This window comes from Hemicordylus capensis, chromosome 4, assembly GCF_027244095.1.
Source record: "Hemicordylus capensis ecotype Gifberg chromosome 4, rHemCap1.1.pri, whole genome shotgun sequence".
NCBI classification, from domain to species: Eukaryota; Metazoa; Chordata; class Lepidosauria; order Squamata; family Cordylidae; genus Hemicordylus; species Hemicordylus capensis.
The window spans coordinates 320,608,460-320,623,949 of NC_069660.1; the positions used below are offsets into that span (position 1 = coordinate 320,608,460).

General features: G+C 51.0%; 1 protein-coding gene across 8 annotated transcripts in view; it reads right to left on the bottom strand.

Annotated features, from left to right (window-relative positions):
• Window positions 1-15,490, bottom strand: part of TMEM249 (transmembrane protein 249) — an 85,310-nt gene that overhangs the window by 55,756 nt on the left and 14,064 nt on the right. For 4 of the 8 annotated variants that reach the window (XM_053249310.1, XM_053249309.1, XM_053249316.1 and 1 more), the window contains exon 5: window positions 10,215-11,295. The exons of 1 other annotated variant lie outside the window; for it this stretch is intronic. In XM_053249310.1, the coding sequence (XP_053105285.1) occupies window positions 11,065-11,295 (231 nt within the window). In that variant the 3' untranslated portion in view covers window positions 10,215-11,064. Of the gene's footprint in view, window positions 1-10,214; window positions 13,488-15,490 lie in introns of those variants that run through there. 3 more of the 8 variants (XM_053249312.1, XM_053249311.1, XM_053249313.1) reach the window with 2 other exon arrangements.

The window sequence follows — 15,490 nt, forward strand, 5'->3', positions numbered from 1 at the left end:
AGCACAGAGAGACCCCCCTCTCCAGGGAACAAGTGGGGGGGAAGTCTGGTGGAGAGGGAGACCGAGGGGGGCCCTGCTTGGGGATCAGCTCCGCCACATCCTTGTCACACCGGCCAGCAGAATTCTCCCAAGGCTCAGCTGGTCCAGCATCCTGTTTCATACAGTGGGGATGCCACTGGGAGCCTGCAGACAGGAGTTGAAAGGGGCAGGCCCTCCCTCCTGCTGTTGCTCCCCTGCAGCTGGTACTCAGAGGCATCTTGCCTTGGAGGCTGGAGGTGGCCTGTAGCCCGCTGACTAGTAGCCGTTGATAAACTTCTCCATGAAGTCATCCAAACCCCTCTTAAAGCCATCCAGGTTGTTGGCTGATACCACATCTTGTGGCAGAGAATTCCACAAATTGATTATGCATTGTGTGAAAAAGTTCTTCCGTTTGGTAGTCCTAGATTTCCCGGCAGTCAATTTCATGGGATGACCCCTGGTTCTAGTGTTATGGGAGATGGAAAAGAATTTCTCTCTCTCCACACCATGCATGATTTTATAGACCTCTATCATGTCTCCCCGCAGTCGTCTTTTTTCTAAACTAAAAAGCCCCAGGTGTTGTAGTCTTGCCTCATAAGAAAGGTGCTCTAGGCCCCTGATCATCTGGGTTGCCCTCTTCTGCACCTTTTCCAGTTCTACAATGTCCATTGTGACCAGAATTGAATGCAGTACTCCAGGTGTGGCCACACCATAGCTTCGTATAAGGACATGATAATATAAGTTTTACTTTCAGTCCCATTCCTAATTATCCCTAGCACAGAATTGGCCTTTTTCACAGCTGCCATGCACTGAGTCGACACTTTCAACAAGCTGTCCACCACGACCCCAAGATCCCTCTCCTGGTCCGTCACCGACAGCTCGGATCTCATCAAAGTATACTTGAAGTTGGGGTTTTTCGTCCCAATGTGCATCACTTTAAACTTGCCAACACTGAAGCACTTTTGCCACTTTGTCGCCCACTTCCCCAGTTTGGAGAGATCCTTTTGGAGCGCCTCACAATCCGTTTGGGATTTCACTACCCAAAAGAGTTTGGTATCATCTGCAAATTTGGCCACCTCACTGCTTACCCCTGCTTCTAGATCATATGTGAATATATTAAAAAGCACCGGTCCCAGTACAGATCCCTGGGGGACCCCACTTCTTACTTCCCGCCATTGTGAAAACTCTCCATTGATCCCTACCCTCTGAGGGGGCAGCAAGGGAAAAGGGGGGGGGGCACCTGCTGAGGCTCTCCAGCTGTCCTTGGACTACAGCTCCCATCATGCCCAGCTGCGACCGTGAGGGGAATGACAGGAGCTGCCGTCCGTCCAGCTGGAGAGCCTCGCGCTGGCGACCACTCGTGACCGAGGAGGGGGTCGTGGTTGAGATAACAGCCCGCGGAGCAAGGGTCGGAATCCCCCCGCGGCCCCCCTTGCAGCATGGCTCCAAGGAAACCCAGACCGCGCTGGAGCCGCAGGCGGATACCAAAGGCAGGGAAGACCCGCGTCGGCTCCCGCCCCTCGTGCGTCTCCGGCGCTTCTTCGCGCCCAGGACCCCTGCGCTGGTCTGGCCGCTGCGCAGGGTGCGCCCGCAAAGCTGCCAGAGGAGGGCCTCGAGCGAAAGCGCCGCCGCCGGATGCCGACCCCGCGGAGACAGGCGGCGGCGGCGGCCCTGCTGAGCCCCGCCTGGGCGGCTTCCCCGCTGCAAACGGCGCCGCGCACAAAGAAAGGCGACTGCTGGGCACCGCCGCCGCCGCCGCCGCCAGGACCCCCGCCCGGCCGCCCGCTGCACACCCCGCCGCCAAGGCATGCCGTGCAGCAGCCCGAGGGTGCCCCCTGCCTGGGCGAGTCCCCACCCCTCGCGCGGCTCTTGCGACGCCACCGCCACCCCTTTGCTTTGAGGCGGGGCCGCCCTGCTGGAGACCCCTCCCCGCGTAGCCTGCCCTTTGTTGCTGCTGCTGCTGCTGCCGCCGCCGGACTGCCTGCTGGAGGAGGAAGCCGGCCGGGCGGGCGGGCAGGCATCCGAGGGGGGGACCCCGCCGCCGCCACTTCTGCGGCCCAGCCAGCTCGGGAATGCCTGGGCCGGAGGGAGCGGCAGCGAAGGCGAGGGGCGCCATCTAGTGGCCAGCCCGCCATCCTCCTCCCGATCAGCCCGGGGAGCACTACAAGCCTGCCAGTCTCTCGAGACGTGTTGCGCCCTGGGGGGCGGGCGACTTTGCCCAGTGCGCACACTTCTTGCTCCAGCCCTGCAGCAGGGATGCCGGTGAAGAGATACTGGCTGGTGGGGCAGGAAGGAAGCCGCCTCCGGAAGCATCAACCCCTATAGGAAGGAGAAGCCTGCCGCCCGGAGCGGAACATATCTGATGAAGCTCCTTGTACCGTCAGGCTAGGAGCTCATCTGTTGGCTGGACGCTGACCGGCAGCAGCTCCCGGAGGGGCTCTTTCCCAGTCTGACCTGAAAATGCTGCTAAGCCGGGGCCTGGGGAGGGGGTGCTTACCAGTGTACTGCACAGAGTGTTGCATGTATGGCTGTCTTCTTGAGGGGCAGAAGCCCTGGGCATGTGCTCAGTGCCAAGAGCGCCTGGCTCTCAGGGAACGTTTGTTCCCTTGAAGTCAAGACGGCTGACGGGGAGAAGCTCTGGGAGGCAGAGAGGTTTGTGGGCGAGAACCTCAGGGACGTGATAGAGGCATCCCACTCCCAGGCTGACGACTCCTCTGCTGTCATGGAGAATGAAGGTCGCAGGGAAGGTGGACATGGAAGGAGGAAGAGGGCCACACTCCGTTAGCAGGAACCCCTTCCATGGATGATGAGCCCATATCCTCTCGCACAGGGGATAATTCTCTGGGGGGTGGGAACCTCCTACTAGCAGGCAATTCAATCAGAGAGAGGGGTCTGTGACACGTGTGTAGACCGCACAATGACTTGCTGGCCTAGTGCGAAGCTTGTGGACATCACGTGGTGTCTAGATAGGCTGTTAGGCAGTGCTGGGGAGGAGTCAGCTGTCATGCTGCACCTCGGCGCCAATGATGTTGGGAAATGCACTCAGGAGCTCCAGGCAGCCAAATTTAGGCTCATTGGTAGCATATTGAAGTCCAGGACCCCCAAGGTAGCATTCTCAGAAATGCTACCTGTTCCGTGGACAGGGTCAGTGAGGCAGAGCTGAGGGGTTTCAATGCATGGATGAGAGGTTGGTGCTGGGAGGAGGGATTTAGATTTGTTAGGCACTGGGATACATTTTGGGGCAAGCAAGGCCTGTACAAAAGGGACGGGCTGCACTTGAACCAAGATGGAACCAGACTGCTGGCGCTTCAAACCTTTCAGATAAACCAGAATGGGACAGAGTCAAACCAGGAGTAGAGCAGACGGAAGCAGATGACAGTGGGTCAAAAAGGTCAAGTGACAGTAAAGGAGATAGCTAACACCAGCGCCAGGTGTTTATATACAAAGTTCCAGAAGCTTCCAAGCCAAGATGGGTGAGCTGGAGTTCTTGGTTGCTCTTATGAAAACATAGAAATAGTGGGCATAACAGAAACCTGGTGGAACAGTGAGAACCAGTGAGACCCGGTTGTTCCTGGATTTAAACTCTACGGAAAGCGTGGGGGTGGGGAGTCGCACTGTTAACCTGTAAAGAAGGGATAGATTCCAACAAGCAAGAAAACCTAGGAGGACCAGAGTCCTCCCCAGAATCATTATGGGTGACAATACGAGGACTGGAAGGAATTGTGTTACTAGGGACATCCTATCGCCCTCTATATCAAAATGCCTGGAGTTGGAGAAGTTGGCCCTGGGTATTTAAGAGAACGTCTTCTTTGCTATGAGCCCCACGGCCCATTGAAATAATCTTGAGAGGTTTGTCTGGAGTTGCCACCAGCTCGTCTCTGTTGCTGCTCCGAGAGTTTGAGGAGCAGCAACAAGTGTCAAGGGCTAGAAGTGTCGGGGGGTGGGGGGCGTGCGTGCGTTAAAAACTACTTTAGATATGTCAGAAGCAGAAAACCTGCCAGGGAGGCGGTTCGGCCCTTAGATGATGAGGGTGTGAAAGGGATTATTAAGGAGGATCAGGAGATGGCAGAGAAGCTGAATCAGTAGCAGCCGGTGCTGTGTCGGGGGGATGGGGGACAAGAGTCACCTTTAAGGGTAAATGAAGAGGTCCTTTTACCTCCGCTCCGGCTGCACCTGAAAGCTACTCGGAGCGGCAGCACACAGCCCATCACCTGCTGTGGCAGGGGATCACCTCTACTGCTCACCTGCTCATGCTGCTGCTCCAAGTAGCTTTCAGGTGCGGCCGGAGTGGAGGGAAGTACCTATTCATTTACCCTTAAAGGTGACTCTTACCAGCACCACCCCCACCCCAGCCACTTTTGAGCTGAATGAGTTCTTTGCATCTGTCTTCACAGCAGAGGATACTGACCCACATATACCCACACTGGAATGGAGATTCTCAGGCTTGGAGGCTGAAGAACTGGGCCAGTTAGAGGTGGTGAGAAAGGATGTTCTAAACCAGGCTTCCCCAAACTGCGGCCCTCCAGATGTTGCTGAACTACAACTCCCAGGATACCCAGCCACAATAAATTGTGGCTAGGGATGCTGGGAGTTGTAGTTCAGCAACATCTGGAAGGCCGCAGTTTGGGGAAGCCTGTTCTAAACTGTCTTGAAAAACTAAAAAATCAACAAATTGCCAGGGCCAGATGGCATCCACCCAAGAGTTCTGAAGGAACTCAACTTGCTGATATCCTAGCTGGAGGTGCACCTAGGTAATTTTGGATCCTGGACCTAAAGGCCTTGCAGGGGGGGCTCTGCCCCCACCCCTGCTGCCGCTGTCACCAGAGCAGATGCAACTCACTACTTTTTACACCAGAACATGCTCAGGGAAAGCTGGAAACTCTTTGTTGTTTTTAGAAGAGATTCTGAATAAGATACTTCCCACTGACTTGCAGAGAGATGCCACATTTTGCATGGACAATCCTGCCACTTAAATTAGTGGACCACTCACCATTTGGAGGTCTTCCGACCAGCATTTAGAGGTCCTCCAGGCCTGATGGAGACTGCACCTCTGCCCAGAAGTCCAATCCAAAGAGCGCCACTGCTCCAAGCAAAAATGTGTAACAGTCCCTACAATCAGGCTCGGTACCAGAGCACAGGAAAGTAGCTAATGAAACTCCGATTTTCAAGAAGGGATCCAGGGGAGAAATTACAGGCCAGTCAGCTTAACTTCAGTGCAGGGAAATTGATGGAAAGCATTCTTAAGGACAAAATCGTGAAACATCCTCTATAATAAAACCCTTGGTGTCCGTCCATGGACAACCAAGCGTGTGTCCATGCCTCCCTGGGTTGTTCTGGGCATGCGCAAAGCGCATGCTCAGAACAGACCGAGGGAGACACGACCGCCAGCACCCGGCGGCCATGTTGGGCGGCCAGAAGCGGCCGCCCCGAAGAAGCCGATGAAGCCCCGCAAAGCCGGGAAAGAGGCAGCGAGGGAAACTGGCCGAGGCCTGGCCGCGCCGCCGAAGCCGGGTGGGAGGAAGAGGTGGCGGGGGAAGCCGGCCGAGGTAGTGGCGGAGCCGCCACCGAGGCCTGGCGGCGCCGCCAAGGACGGGCGGCTAGGAGACTTTGGGGTCCTTGCCCGGCCCCAAAATTGCCCTTGCCCCAAATGTTTCCCGCCATAGCCGCCGCCGCCGACCACTCTCCTGCCCTCCCAGCTGCCTGATTTCTCCTTCCCCTCACCCCCCCCAAATGATTAAGGGCCAAAGTGGCCCATAAGAATGCCTCCGCAGCCGCCCTCCCAACTACCCGAGCCCTCCTTACCCGATCCAGCCCGCGACAGTCGGGCAAACTAAAAGCATATTTTGCAAAGAAGAGAGGAGCTCGCGAACAGAGCTCCTCTCTGTGCAAAGCCACTGCCCAAACTGCCGCTATGGACGCAAAGGACGCCCAAAGCACCAGTTCGGGAAGAGGCTTTGCAGAGAGAGGAGCTCTGTTCGCGAGCTCCTCTCTTCTTTGCAAAATATGCTTTTAGTTTGCCCGACTGTAAGAACGAAATAAGGGGAAAGTAAGAGCAAAACAACAACAACAACAAAAGAACAAGGGAGAGAGGAAAGAAAAAAAGGAAAAGAAAGACAAAGAGAAAAAGAGAAAGAAACAGAGAGAGAGAAACAAACAGGTAAAACACACACACACACACAAAAGATGAATAACACTTAAAGGGGAACAAAAAAAGGCTAGCGCCCGTTATTATAACGGGCTTAAAAATACTAGTATATAATAACAGGCCTTGCTGAAGGCGAACCAGCATGGCTTCTGCAAGGGAAAGTCTTGCCTCACTGAACTTTTGGAGTTCTTTGAGAGTGTAAACAGGCATGTGGATAAAGGTAATCTGGTTGACATAGTATACTTGGACTTCCAAAAAGCTTTTGATAAAGTCCCCCACCAAAGGCTCTTGAGTAAACTTAGCAGTCATGGAATAAGGGGACAGGTTCATATGTGGATTGGCAACTGGTTAAAGGACAGGAAACAGAGAGTAGGAATAAATGGACAGATTACACAATGGAAGAAGGTAGGAAGTGGGGTCCCTCAGGGATCGGTACTGGAACCATAAGAACGTAAGAACAGCCCTGCTGGATCAGGCCCAAGGCTCATCTAGTCCAGCATCCTGTTTCACACAGTGGCCCACCAGATGCTGCTGGAAGCCCACAGGCATGAGTTGAGGGCATGCCTCCTCTCCTGCTGTTACCCGCCTGCAACTGGTACTCAGAGGCATCCTCCCTTGGAGGATGGAGGTGGCCTATAGCCCACTGACTAGTAGCCGATGACAGACCTCTCCTCCATGAAGTTATCCAAACCCCTCTTAAAGCCATCCAGGTTGTTGGCTGTCACCACATCTTGTGGCAGAGAATTCCACAAGTTGCTTATGCCTTGTATGAAAAAATACTTCCGTTTGTCAGTCCTAGATCTCCTGGCAATCAATTTCATGGGATGACCCCTGGTTCTAGTGTTATGTGAGAGGCAGAATTCTCTCAATCCACTTTCTGCATATCATGAATGATTTTATAGACCTCTATCATGTCTCCCCGCAGTCATCTTTTTTCTAAACTAAATAGCCCCAGGTGTTGTAGCCTTGCCTCATAAGAAAGGTCTTTTTTAAAGCCAAATTTTGGGTTACGGCCCATTTAACTCACAAGTTTACCCTTGAGGTTCTGGCCATCCTAAGGCCCCTGATCATCTTGGTTGCCCTCTTCTGCACCTTTCCCAGTTCTACAATGTCCTTTTTTTAGATGTAGTGACCAGAATTTTATGCACTACTCCAGGTGTGGCAGCACCATAGTTTTGTATAAGGGCATTATAATATTAGCTGTTTTATTTTCAATCCCCTTCCTAATGATCCCTAGCATGGAATTGGCCTTTTTCACAGCTGCCGCACACTGTCGACACTTTCAACGAGCTGTCCACCACAACCCCAAGATCCCTTTCCTGGTCAGTCACTGACAGCTCAGATCCCATCAGCGTATACCTGAAGTTGGGGTTTTTCGTCCCAATGTGCATCACTTTACACTTGCCAACACTGAACCACATCTGCCACTTTGTTGCCCACTCCCCCAGTCTGGAGCGATCCTTTTGGAGCTCCTCACAATCCGTTTTGGATTTCACTACCAGAAAGAGTTTGGTATCATCTGCAAATGTGGCCACCTTGCTGCTCACCCCTACTTCTAGATTATTTATGAATAAATTAAAAAGCACCGGGCCCAGTACAGATCCCTAGAACCAGAGGTCAACCCATGAAACATGGCCAAAAAAATTAGGATTGACAAAAGGAAGAACCTTTTCACACAACCAGTAATCAACCTGTAGAAGTCTCTGTCACAAGATGTGGTGACAGCCAACACCATGTATAGCTTTAAGAGGGGTTTAGATAAATTCATGGAGGACAGGTCTGTCAATGACTACTAGTCTGAGAGCTATAGGCCACCTCCAGCCTCAGAGGCAAGATGCCTCTAAATACCTGTTGCAGGGGAACAACAGTAGCGAAGAGGGCATACCCTCAGCTCCTGCTTGTAGGCTTCACAGAGGCATCTGATGGGCCACTATGTGAAACAGGATGCTGGACTAGATGGGCCTCCTTGGGCCTGATCCAGCAGGGCTGTTCTTATGACAGAGAGTGTGTGACTCTGCTGATCCTTTTGGATCACTCAGTGGCTTTTGATACCATCAACCATGATATCCTACTGGGCCGCCTGAGGGAGGTGGGGTTATGTGGCATTGTTCTACAGTGGTTCTCTTCCTACCTCTCTGGTAGATTCCAGATGGTGTCACTTTGAGACTTGCTCTGCCAAGTGAGAGTTACTGTATGGAGCTCCACAAGGCTCCATACTGTCTCCAATGCTCTTTAACGTCTACATTAAACCTCTGGGAGAGATCATCAGGAGATTTGGTGAAGGGTGTTATCAATATGCTGATGACACCCAAATCTATTTCTCCCTATCAGCATCATCAGGAAATTGCATAACTTCCCTAAATGCCTGCCTAGAGGCAGAAATGGGCTAGATGAGGGATAACAAACTGAAGCTGAATCTGAATAAGACAGAGGTACTGATTGGGGGGGTGGGGGTTCAAGGCCCAAGATATGATGTAAGTCTGCTTGTTCTGGATGGGGTTATACTCCCCCTGAAAGAACAGGTACATAACCTGTGAGTACTTCTGGGTCCAAAACTCTCTCTGGTTTCTCAGTTTGAGGCAGTGGCCAAGTGTGCTTTTTATCAGTTTCGGCTGATGAGCCAGCTACACCCATTTCTGAAGGTTGATTGATTGATTAAGTGCTGTCAAATTGGTGTTGACTCTTAGCGGCCACATAGATAGGATAGAATCTCCAGGATTATCTGTCTTCAACTTGGCCTTTAACGTCTCTCAGTGGTGCATTCATGGCTGTCGTGATTGAGTCCATCCACCTTGCTGCTCATTGTCCTCTTTTTCTCTTTCCTTCAACTTTTTCCCAGCATTATGGACTTCTCAAGGGAGCTGGGTCTTCACATAATGTGTCCAAAGTATGATAGTTTGAGCCTGGTCATTTGTGCCTCAAGCGGAAATTCAGGATTCAGGACTGATTTGTTCTATGATCCCTTGGTGTGTTTTACTGGCTGTCCATGGTATCCTCAAAAGTCTTCTCCAGCACCAAAGTTCAAAAGCATCAATACTTTTTCTATTTTGCTTCTTCAAAATCCAGCTTTCGCATCCATAGAGCGTCATGGGAAAAACCACTGTCTGAACCATTCTAATTTTTGTAGGTGTAGACACGTCACAGCATCTAAATATCCTTTCCAAGGCCTTTATTGCAACCCTACCAAGTGCTAGTCTGTGGTGTATTTCTTGACTCCTAGATCCTTCACTGTTGATGGTCAGTCCTAAAAGGCAGAAGTTATCTACCACTTCAATGTCTTCATTATCAGTTCTGAGACTGGTTGCTGTACCCGTTGTCATTAGTTTAGTCTTCTTTGCATTTAGTCGTAGTCCCATTTTTTCGCTGTGCTCCTTGACTTTCATTGCTAGAGCTTGCAGATCATCTGCATTCTCAGCTATCAGAGTGGTGGCATCAGCATAGCGCAGGTTATTGATGTTTCTTCCTCCGGCTTTAAAACCACGCTCATCTGCTTCCAATCCACCTGCTCTCAGTATATGTTCAACATATAAGTTGAATAAATAAAGAAAAGGTACACAGCCTTGTTTTACTCCTTCACCAGTCTGGAACCAGTCTGTTTCACCATGTTCTGTCTGGACTGTGGCTTCCTGTCCTGTGTATAGGTTTCTCATGAGAACAATGAGATGTTCTGGGATGCCCTTTTTCCTAAGGATATTCCAGAACTTGGATATGGTCAACGTAATCGAAGGCTTTTCTGTAGTCAAAGCACATAATGACTTCTTTTTGGTATTCTTTGGCTCTCTCCATTATCCAGCGTGCATCAGCAATAAGATCTCAGCAATAAGGTGCCATGAATCTTGCTGCCTTTTAACATCATCCAGAGAGGTGCGCTTACAGTTGCCACGGGTGTGCCTGGTGGCTGCTTGGAACCCAGCCTTCTCTGTGGCTGTTCCCGGGCTTTGGGATGCACTCCCTGTCAGAATAAGAGCTTCTCCATCTCCAAATGCTTTTTAAAAGACCCTTAAGACACACCTGTTTTCTCAGGCTTTTAATTAAAACTAATTTGAAACTGTTTGATTGTTTAATCAGTGAAATTGTTTTGTTTTATTATTATTTTTTATTACTTATTACATTTATAAACTGCCCCATCCAGAGGTTCTGGGTGGTGTACAACAACTTTTAAAAAGACATAAAAACACAAAATTCAAAACACAGTGCTAAAAACAATATAAAAACAATTCAAAAACAATTAAAACCAATTAAAATACATTTAAAAACAAGAACACTTTACAAGCCTTGGAAAGCCAGGCCAAACAAATAAGTTTTGTTTTATTCCGTGAATTGTTTTTAAATGTTTTAATATTGTGGTTTGGATTATGTACACTGCCTATTTTACTTATTTTATTTATAATATTTATACCCCGCCCTTCCAGTACACTACTCCTCAGGGTGGCTCACAACTTTAATAAAACAAATACAATGTAAAATAAAACCAATATAGTTAAACAAGTTAAGTTAAAATACCAGGCTAAAACCACATTTAAAATAACATTTTTTTTAAAAAAAGTTTCAAATTAAAAGTTATTTTAAAAGCTAAAACTATAAAGCTATAAAAACTAAACAACCTACCAGATATAAGCCACAGATAAAACATTTAAAAGCCTCTTTTAAAAGATGTGTTTTAAATAAATAATTAAAAACACTGAGGGAGGGAGGATGGCAGAGTGCTTTGGGGAAGCCGTTCCAAAGCTGAAGGGCCACAACCGGAAAGGCCCTGCCTCTAGTCCCTGCTAACCAGTCTCTGTTAGTGGCGGGGCCATGAGTTGAGCCAGAGATTATGAGCAGAGCGCCCTGGCAGGTTCATATGGGGAAATGTGGTCTGACTGGTAACTTGGCCCCAAGCCATGTAGAGCTTTAAAGGCCTAGATGAGCACCTTGAATCTATTCTGGAAGCAGACTGGTAACCAATGAAACTGCCGCAAGATGGCTGTGGCACTCATGAAGTGACTTGCTCCCACAAGCATCCTTGCAGCAGCATTCTGAACCAGCTGATGCTTCCAAACCGCATTCAAGGGCAGCCCCACATAGAGCGCATTGCAGTAGTCCAATCTGGATGTTACCAAAGCATGAGTGACTGAGGTCAGGTCCAAATCCTGCAAGTAGGAAGGGGATTGAAAATAAAACGGCTAATATTATAATGCTCTTATACAAAATTATGGTGCGGCCACACCTGGAGGACTGCGTACAATTCTGGTCACCATATCTAAAAAAGGACATTGTTAAACTGGAGAAAGTACAGAAGAGGGCAACCAAGATGATCAGGGGCCTAGAGCACCTTTCTTATGAGGCAAGGCTACAACACCTGGGGCTATTTAGTTTAGAAAAGAGACGACTGTGGGGAGACATGATAGAGGTCTATAAAATCATGCATGGAGTAGAGAAAGTAGAGAGACATTCTTCTCCCCCTCACATAACACTAGAACCAGGGGTCATCCCATGAAATTGATTGCCAGGAAATCTAGGACCGACAAACGGAAGTACTTTTTCACACAACGCATAATCAACTTGTGGAATTCTCTGCCACAAGATGTGGTGACAGCCAACAACCTGGATGGCTTTAGGAGGGGCTTGGATAACTTCATGGAGGAGAGGTCTATCAATGTCTACTAGTCGGAGGGCTATATCGGCCACCTCCAGCCTCAAAAGCAGGATGCCTCTGAGTACCAGTTGCAAGGGAGTAACAGCAGGAGAGAAGGCATGCCCTCAACTCCTTCCGGTGGCATCTGGTGGGCCACTGTGCGAAACAGGATGCTGGACTAGATGGGCCTCCTTGGGCCTGACCCAGCAGGGCTGTTCTTATGTAACAGCCTCCAAGCCCCAGTTCAGAGCATCCACTGCCTCCCTGGTGTCTGCTGACTTAAAGGACAGGCAGGGCTGGGTGTCATTAGCATACTGATGGCACTGCTGTCCACCCCCACGGATGGCCTCTCCCAGAGTTTCGCCTAGAGATATACATGGCAGGCTGTACATGAAAGAATGCCTGAATGAATGGGGCCCCAAGGCAGCCCCTGGGATGGCTGCCTCATCCTGGGCTCAGTCCATCCAAGGGGAGTGGCTCAGCAGAAGTGAGCATGAAGCCCACTCGGGACCAGAGGCAACCCAAGCTGCCCCCCCCCAGCCCAGAGAGCCTCTGTCTGCCTCCCCCCAGCCAGCCACACCTGCATGCCGGGGGCAGTCCTGCAGAGGTGGCTTCCCAGCCGGGGGTCCCAGCAGCACTGATGTTTGCAGACTCCAGCTCCCATCACCCCCCTCAGCAGCAGGCACAAGGGCCCTGGGAGTTGTAGCTGGGACAGCCTCTGGGGAGGCCCGGTGGGGGAGGCCCACTGGAAAGAGCCTTTCCCTCTGCTGAAATGAGCTTGCAGCTGCAGCGCCCCCAAAGAAGCCTGGACTCCACCGGTGGCCACTCCACACTGCTTCTTCTTCCTCTTCCTCCTGGAGAGCGCAGTCAGATCCCAGCAGCAGAGCTGCCTGCTGCCCCACCCCTCCCGGAACCAGCCGCTCCCTCCCCTTCTGGATGCTGTAGGGTCCAGGGAGGACTGCCTGGGCACTGGGTGGGGGGGAGGAGGAGGGACACCCAGCTGAACCCTCACAGCCTCACTCATGCAATTGCAAGGGGGCGGGGCAGAGTTTGGGCAGAGGCCACACTGGGCGCAAGGAGCCCCTTCCCGAATCCCGAGGCTTGTGCAGTGGAGAACTCCCTGCTTAGGTGAATCAATGTGGAGGGTTGTTCTCAAGGTGTTGTTGGACTACCACTCCCATCATCCCCAACAGGCACAATGGCCAAAGGCCATCCAGCAACATCTGGGGACCCACTCTTGTGACCCCCTGGGTTAATTAGTGGGGGGGGTCAGTCAGAAGCAGATTCTAACCCCAGGCAGGGCCCACCTGGAAGCCGCAGGGGTCCCGTCCCCTCCCAGGACTCCCCCGCCGGGACCTCTCTTTGGACCCGCTGGCTGGGTCGCAAAACATCGACGGAGAAAAAACAGGCACCACCACTTGGAGGACCCCCAACAAAGCACACAGTAGACACAACGGACCCCCCAGGACGGAGGCAGCACTTGCCCTGCCTCAGCTTTACTTGCCAGGCTGCCCCCCCCAGCCCCCACCTTCACACAATTGTGTTTTCTTCCCACTGCCCTTCTTCCGGGCTCCTGTACCGGGGGTCTTGGGGGTCCAGCGGGGCGGTGGGCTTGTGCCGGATGACGTGGCGGGTGGAGATGTCCTTGTAGTCAAAGTAGTTGAGGTTCAGGTTACGGGCAAGGCGGCGTCCCATGACATCCATCTCCTGCAGCAGGGGTGGGGGGTGCAGGGGGAGGAGACACAGATGGGGGGTGGGAGTGTGAGCTAAAGGAGGCCTGGAGGGTTAGGGTGCACAGAGCCCTTGTCTTCTCCACACACACCCCAAGCCGTGCCTGTGCTGTTTTTCTATATTACTATATATTTTTTTACTTCTTTAAGACTATGCCCCAACTTATCATGTGTAGCCCCTCAAGATAGCTGACACTATGGCATAAAGTAAATTTGTGCCGTCGAGTCGGTGTGGACTTGTGGTGCCCACAGAGCCTGGTGGGTTTTTTTGGTAGAATACAGGAGGGGTTGACCATGGCCATCTCCCATGCAGTATGAGATGATGATGCCTTTCAGCATCTTCCTAGATTGCTGCTGCCCAATAGAGGAGTTTCCCATAGTCTGGGAAACAGACCAGCAGGGATTCGAACCAGCAACCTCTGGCTTGCTAGTCAAGTCATTTCCCGCTGACATACAACCAAGAAAAACCCGAGAGCAACACATATGAGTGGAATTAAAACCAATTAAAAATGTTAACAGAGCAAAACACCGCAAACTTTTTAAAAATTTTGTTTATTGTTTGATATATATTCCAACGCCTTTCACAAAACCTACCCCAAGGCGGTTTACAAAAATTAATACAATACAGGACCAGAAACAGAAGAGTGGATCGAGACCATGTTACCTGTGAATCTAAGCATTTCATATTGATCTATATGTATCGATCCTAGGGTATATAGTTCATGGAGAACTGAGCTCTTGCTTCACCATTTTGATGGTAGCTGAAGAGAGCAGGAATCCCCTCCATCTTGTATTCCTGAATGTATGTCAGTGGGAAAGAATCTGCTTAGTATGCTTTGGTTCTCATACTCTGTGCCTTGCAGACCTTGCAACTTGCAACGTAATATGTATCCTCTATGCCTTGCTTTGTTCTGGCCTGCTGGTCAGGAGAGGTGATGATGCTGGTATCTGAACTGCCTCCTAGAGGCTGCATAAGCACTCCTTTAACAATGGTAGTATTGTAAGCCTGTTGGCCTAATATGGAGTTGTACTGCCAGACTACCTGGCTGGCTTGTTGTGAATGATGATGTATTCAGATGTATCAATGGTTGTATAAAAGCTTTGGACGGACACCATCTTGGGTCCGTCTTGTCTTTGGGAGCTATCCCCTAGACGGCCACTTTGTTAACTCTGCAGAATTCAATCAAGCTTCTTTGAACTATAAAGTTTTCTCCTCCTTGGTACGTACAAAAGTGGCTATCGTCTGCCAAGTAGATAGTAACCCGTTGGTTAACAACCACTGCCATGGGCTATAAGGCAGAAATAGATGGCAAGGTCAGGTTCAGGATCTGCTTGTGACCGCTCCTCAGAACGGAAGCGATTCAGGCTGGAGAGGACCACATCACCAAACAGCTCCTAACAGGGCTTCCCGATCAGCTGACAGGCCTCTAGGGCTCACACAGAACTTTAAAAAACTCTTGCCCATAAACTAACTTCACCCTAAAAGGTCCAGCAGATCTAGCGTGGCCAATAGGCCAAACATGGCATATGGACAGTGAATCCTAAGTACCACACACATCGTCAGTAGCCCAGGGTACCCCTAGCACAGCCCCACTATTTTGTGGCTCATCCTAAGGAGCCAGGCCCAGGGGGGCGTGAAAGGGGGCCGCTCAGGCAATGGCCAGCCTGCAGGCAGCAGGGCTCTCGGGGGTGGGGGGTGGCGGGGGGGGGAGAGGAGCCTCTCAGGCTGCTGCCAGGAAGCAGAGGCATCTGTGCCTCCTCTGCCCCCCCCCCGCCGCAGCTTTTGAGGACGAGCCACTACTGCAATAAGAACTTTAAAAATGCAAACACAGCAAGAGCCGCAGCGGGTCGCATTCCCAAGCCAAGCAGGCCGATGCACAAGGGCTTCAACAGCATCAGCAGCCACCAGATGGCAGAAAAGCCCTTCAGAAGAGGAATAAAAGGTTTCCGGGAAAAGCTGGGACTGGCCACACAGGTATC